At 38.0% G+C, this 6,497-nt stretch overlaps 1 protein-coding gene across 1 annotated transcript; it reads right to left on the reverse strand.

Moving 5' to 3' along the window:
• Nucleotides 1-521: 521 nt before the first annotated feature.
• LOC121647974 (aquaporin-9-like) lies at nucleotides 522-6,212 on the reverse strand. Its single transcript, XM_041997833.1, has 6 exons — nucleotides 6,111-6,212; nucleotides 5,813-5,939; nucleotides 3,826-3,963; nucleotides 3,509-3,627; nucleotides 1,861-2,078; nucleotides 522-1,342 (listed from the first exon to the last, which is right to left on the reverse strand). The coding sequence occupies exons 1-6, from the start codon at nucleotides 6,210-6,212 to the stop codon at nucleotides 1,135-1,137; spliced, it is 912 nt and encodes a 303-aa protein (XP_041853767.1). The 3' UTR covers nucleotides 522-1,134.
• Between the last annotated feature and the right edge of the window lie 285 nt (nucleotides 6,213-6,497).

The raw sequence follows: 6,497 nt of genomic DNA on the forward strand, positions 1-6,497 counted from the left end.
CCTTCACACATAGTGTGAACATCCTAACTGCAGCTAATTTAAATCTTCTTAGATTTAATTACTTATAATCACAACATTAATATTTTTAATAGGGGTTGTATGGTGGTATGATGGTTAGCACTAGATGAACGTTCCTGGTTTAGGCTTTGACTAAACTTATTGTTTTGTGTAACCACATTCCTTAAACATTTTCTGTTCAAATGTGCCATCACTTAAGGTTTCTCGAAGTAAAATCAGGAATCCCTCAGAGACTTTTGAATATGTTTAAACTTAACAAGGTTTTAAAGCAAATACTCCTGAACATAAAGCTCTGTTGCTGCAACATTAAAGTCTGAACAGCACTTAATTAAACATATGGGGTTATGATCAGCAAACCCATGAGGTTGCATTTTAGGAAAAAGGCATCAGTGTTTTTAGTGAAACATGCAAAACTGAAATGAAGCGAGATATTGCTTAAGAACTTATTTATATAAACTTTAATGTTGACAAACAATGCTGAGTAATTTAAATTGAAAAATGAAGATCAGGGAAAGTGTGCAAAAAGTAAAACTAAAAGAAATAATGAACAGTATTTTTTTTAATTAATATAAACAAAATGTAATAATGACTGAGGCAAATGGGACAAAAGCTATGAGGACACTTTCATGCACAACTATTAATCCATTTTCAGAAGGGATCTTCCTCTTCACATACAGTAAAATATGTACAACATGTGACATTAACAGTATCAGGTTACAATGCAAAACAAGGAGATTTGGCAACTTCTTGTATTTATGGAAAGCAAAAAGAAAAATCAAAGATTGAAACTGAAGAGATTACTTCATATGTTTACTATTTCACCCACAGTACAGACCGAATAATGACCGCAGTGTTATTTTGCTGCAGATTATTTGACATTTCCTAATTTATTTGACTTCTTTTGGACCTGGGGAGATTTTGGCAGCATCAGCACGAGGCTGGGAAGTTTGTCTCTGCAGAGCAGGACGTCAACCAGAAATGTAACTACAGCTTATTTTGCTAGTATTGAAAGCACACTGACACATGGGAGCCTGTCCTCACACATGGGAACTGTGCTGGCTGTTCTCCATCTGGTTGACGGTCAAAATCAGTCAGTAGTGAAGGGTCAGTGTCTTTCTAGCTCATGGCAATCATCTCATATTTATCCTTCAGACTGCTGTCCTCATCATCTTCTTCTTCCTCATCCTCTTCCTCCTCCTCAGTGGGCTTCTCAGCCTCATCGTGGGGGTGGTGCAGCTCAATGAGCAGGAAGTAAATGACGGCAGCAACCACGCCCCCCACCATGGGCCCTGCCACTGGGATCCACCACCAGTTGTCTGCAGTGCTGCAAGGACCAAACAAAAAAGAGTTAAATACGTCACTGGCAGTCACCCAAGCAGCTGGCAAAGAGTAGAAATAGATAACTGGTGCCATCATTAGATCGTTTACAAGCATTGACCACATCTGGTTGGTGCATGTGACATTATATAACAACAGGTCAGTGTTTACCTCAGTAAAAATCTAAATACAAACATAGTTGTACATGTGGAGGATTCCAGGATAAACAGGCACATTCACATAATGTCAAGATATGACAAGTACAACACTTTTAGTTTGTTTGTCTCAGTTTGTCTGATAAAAAAATGCTTTTTAATAACAATTATCAGATAAAATTGCACTGCATGAAGTTTGATAAAAAGATCAGCATCCTGTTACTGAAAAACTCATTTATAAATAACATCTTATGCATGCAATCCAAAGTTAAATACATGAGATGTTAAGTTTTTTCATTGTTGTTTTTACTTGACTTCATTGACTTGTTAAAATCTAACTAGGTTGTTTTAAGTCCTGATCTCCAGTTACCTGAAGACTTCTATCCCCCATCCTGCCACTGCTGTGAACAGTCGTGGTCCCAGATCTCTGGCAGGGTTCAGAGGGTAGCCACAGTTGAGCCCCATGGACACTCCGATGGCCATGATGATCAGGCCGATGGCCAGTGGCTCCATGCCTTTAGGAGCTCCAATGTTTCCACCATCAACGATAGCAAGAATACAAAGAACCAGCATGCCTGTCCCCACCACCTACAACAGGACAACAGTTCTTGATAGATTTGTGGTAGCCTGTAGGGACTTGGAGGATCATGGCAAACCTTTAATCCCTTAAACCCTGGCCATATTTTCTTAGAACAACACCTAAAAAGAGACCTACTGCTCCACAATTATAAGGTTTATATGTTTCTGTTGTCTAGGGACATTTAGGACAACAGAGAATATATTCCCAATTTTAAAAAAATGGTTTCTTTTACTATGCAAATTGCAATAAAACATAGGAGAAATTAGACATATTTTTATGTATTTATTTGATGTAGTCTCTTTGCTCTTTAGCTTTAAAGAGAAATCTCCCTTCTTCTCCAGCACAGGTATTCATTTAATTAATATTGCCCTTATAAGAAAGAGCAAGAAATTCATTGCCACTTCAGTAAAAGTTACACATCTGAGGATTTTTAACACTTTTTGAAAATAAGCTACGTCAGCCTGGTTTGAGTTGTTTTAGGTGAAGAAAAGTTCAGTCTTCTTATGCGCCCCTCCTGAGCTTTATTCTGTATTTAGCTACTACAAACGGAGAGATCTCCGACTGCTGGCTGCTGCAGGTAAGACAATGAATACTCATAAGCATTACACTTGTATAAAAATAAATGACAAATAAATTAATTTAATCATGAAAATAAATAAACCAGATAAATGTTTGTTGTTGGTTTTTCCCTCCTGCCCTGCCCCACATGTATTTATTGGCACTTGCAAACATGTTCTTATTGTTTTGCCTAGTAAAATAAAGGTTAAATAAAAATCTGTATAATGCATGGCAAGTTTATTTATATTGCACATTTCATACAAAAATCAATCCTATGTTCTGTACATGACTATAAAACAGCCACTTGACTTTAAAGATGGCAGATGAACTGAAAGAAAGTCAACATGTTTGTCTCCTGCAGCCTGCAGTTGTTTGTATGTAGAATCAAAAATTCAAACTAAATTATTTTGCATGTTCTGCTTAAATGAGTTCTTCTTTGTTGTACGATGTTCACCTCATAGCTGCTCAGGTTGTGTTTTATTTACTTCCACTTTTTGCACAGCATCGCTCTGACACCATGAGCACAGTGGGTTGCTGGAATGATGATTCCAAAATTAACCAAATTGAACTAATTATACTAGTCATTATCATCTCAGTGGCTGACCTGATTTAGTTTTCAAAGACAGACATGTTATTTTTGGATTCCTGCACCAACTAAACAGACTGAAAATGCTGCTAAATGGCTCTGACCTTCCAGTGAATGCCAAGAATTGGGTCATTAGACCCAAACCAAGCAAAAGAGGGAGTGTTTTCAGACTAAATGGGGCAATCAATGCTGCATTAGCACAGTTTACCAGATTTTGTGCTATTTGGAGGCTGAATAGTACAACAGAAGTGCACAAAAAAGGAAGGTTATTGGGTCACAGCGACCAGAACTCACCTGATCAATGAAGCCGCCGAGGACTGACAGGTGTCTTGCAGGGTATGAGGCAAAAATGTGACCTGTTGCATTGATTCCCGTCACAGACAGAATCCCACTGGTGAAATCCATGAATGCATCTATGATGAGAACAAATGCACGTATGAAAGAGTGCAAGGGCACCACTTTGTATCTTATAATGATAAGCATGCAGCTAAAGTGTTTTAACTGATAGCTAAGAGTTGAGTTTTTCCAAGCTTTAGAGACACTAAACCTATAAGCACTTCTACCACCAAAATCTATCACTTGCTTATAAACATATGTAAAGGATAGTTCACCATAGTATAGCCCGAACACTGCAGCAGCTCCTGCAAAAGCACCAAGAAACTGAGCGATGACGTAGAAGGGAAACTTCCAGATCTTCAGTTTGCCCAGAATCACCATGGCCAGAGATACAGCAGGGTTCACATGGCCCCCTGGGTCAGAGCACAAAGCACAGAGACAGAAAGAGGGGAGCTGTGGGTGTGGGGTAGCTGGCAAAACATGCTCTTCATCATTAGTGAGGCCATCACGGTTGCAAGCTACACCAGAAGGGGAGCAGCCCTCAGGGCAGTCCAGGGTTTTATTATGGTCAAGAGCAAAGAGGCAGAGTAATGGTGTGTTCGATTTGTACTTGGAAGTCGGATTTTCCGACTTTCCATTCGGAAATGCAACAAGAATGGCATTTAAAGTCAGATATTCGAGACAAAAAGTCGGGGAAGGCTCACTAGCTCCGACTTCACCCATTAAAGATGGCTGCTGATTTCCAGATCCGACTTCAGACTTCAGAGTCAAATCAAACGCACCATCAAAGTCACTGATTGGAAATTTACCCTCAAGAAGAAGTAATAATCTTTGAAGTCTAAAGATCATATTGCATTAATATATTTATACTGCAACTATGTACTGCAACCATTTATCAAAATCTGAGGATGATATTTATTCACTTTAAAACATTTTTCACTGGACCACAAGTGTGTAATATAGACTTGGGTCAAAAAAGTGTTAAACTCACTAGCAGGGATTAGTTTGCATTGGTGATACGGATGTGTCCCTAATTCCATCAGGATGATGGATTACATTCCCTGTCACATCATATACTGTACATATTATTATTTTTTTTATTTGTGTGTGTTCTCGTTTAATATCACCTTTGTGCTTCTGCTCAACGAGCCTGTATTTTGCAACAATGTCATTTCCCCAAAGAGGGACTAATAAAGGTTTTATTATTATTATTATTATTATTATTATTATTATTATTATTATTATTATTATTATCATTATTATTATTATTATTATTATTATTATTATTATTAGTAGTAGTAGTAGTAGTAGTAGTATTAGTATGAAGATCCACTTTTACACTACTAATGTCATAACAATGTTTTTTGTATTTTGTCTTAAGATGTAATTTATCAGGAGACTCTAAGATGTTTTCTGCATTTTTACTGGAGCATTATATTCTGACTGCTGTTGAGATTAAAAGCCAAAAGGACCTGAAAAGCCCTTTTAGGGTCAAGTTCTATAATCTTTTTTATAATTTGACTTTGCTCCTGTCTTGGCAGTTGTAAACCTTCTATTAGAAATCTGTTTTAATGAAATCCTTGCTGGTCTTTTGGTTTGGCATCAGGCTGTAGATAAGGCAAGCATGTTCTGTCTGACTGAGTCTGGTCTCTGTCATAGACAGAAGCAGCTGATCAATGGAGTTTGCAGGACATTTATTGCCCAGGGTTATGTATGACCCCAGAGAGGCTGTGGACTAGAGTTAATAAATCAATAGTTAGTGCAAATTCATTGAATCTGAGCAGAGAAGTGGCACGTTCCTGCTGACACTGGAGCTGTGGAGGTGGCACATGAGTGTACAGAAAACCATAAAATGTTATTATCCAAGCAGCAAGTCTTATGAGTAACAAACGTTTCATTATAGCTCATACAAAAGAGGTGTGTCCTTTTGTTTTTAATGATCTGGGTAAAAGGGTTTTTTTTTCTATTAAATGTGAATTACTCCAAGCATATAAAAGTGTCTGTAGTGGTAAATAATAGATTACATGGCAGCAAAGGGGCCCAATATACAAACTGCAAACAGCTTGTAACAACACCATTAAAACTTTTGTTCGGCTGATTTGACAGAATACTATCCAATTAAATTTAATCCTTAAAGTTTACGGGCCTTCTGTACATGTACTGAATTTAAACACAGGTAGTGAGGATTTGTTCACATAAAAGGTAGGTTCTACTTGAGGGGAAAGAATGGCCTGCAGAGGAGCAACAATAAATCTCATTTACCTGACACTCCACCGGCCACATACACTGCCATCATGAGACCCACAGAGAAGCCAATGTGGACGGTGAGCGGTTCCCCCAAAGTGTTTCGACTCAGGACGGTCTGTGCAACTGAGCCACATCCAAATAACTACCAAAGGTAGCAGAAGATAACACGTTTTTAAAAGAAGCTCTTGGATAACCTAAAATAATCTTATGGAACATTTCTGAGAGTAATCCATAACAAGGAACAACTTCAAATTCTGCACAAGGTGAAAGATTTTTTTTATTTATGAGAAGAAAAAGATAAAAGGCTACTTACAACCAAGACAAAAGTCCCAAGGAATTCTGCCAGGAATTCCTTGAATATTCCATGTTTCAGAGCACAGTGTTGCCTCATGCTTCTCTTGTTTTGTACTTCCATGTATCGCCGTGCCAGTAGCTGTTAAAACTGCCCAGCGTCCAGCTGTGAGAACCTCTGGCGCTGATCAGAGTCAGATCTCCACCTCTGCACGGCTGCAGCCATTCAGCACAGTCTATTGATCCGTTTGAACAAATTTACTTTCTGCTTCTGCATCATGAAAACAGTTTTATGGAAGATGCTAAATAAGATGACTGACAGATGAGCTCTATGTTATATTTTCTTTACTTTCAAAAGTTAAAATGTTACTCTTTTCTCCTTTTTTTTCTATATTGTATGTGTGTGGTT

Source organism: Melanotaenia boesemani, chromosome 10 (genome assembly GCF_017639745.1).
Source record: "Melanotaenia boesemani isolate fMelBoe1 chromosome 10, fMelBoe1.pri, whole genome shotgun sequence".
Lineage (NCBI taxonomy): Eukaryota > Metazoa > Chordata > Actinopteri > Atheriniformes > Melanotaeniidae > Melanotaenia > Melanotaenia boesemani.

Coding starts and splice junctions, on each gene's coding strand:
- LOC121647974 (XM_041997833.1), bottom strand. CDS start 6,212: ATGGAAGTACAAAACAAGAGAAGCATGAGGCAACACTGTGCTCTGAAA. Junction 3,964..5,812: donor TGTGGCCGGTGGAGTGTCAG/GTAAATGAGATT, acceptor GCTCTGACCCAG/GGGGCCATGTGAACCCTGCT. Junction 3,628..3,825: donor AGTGTTCGGGCTATACTATG/GTGAACTATCCT, acceptor TTCTCATCATAG/ATGCATTCATGGATTTCACC.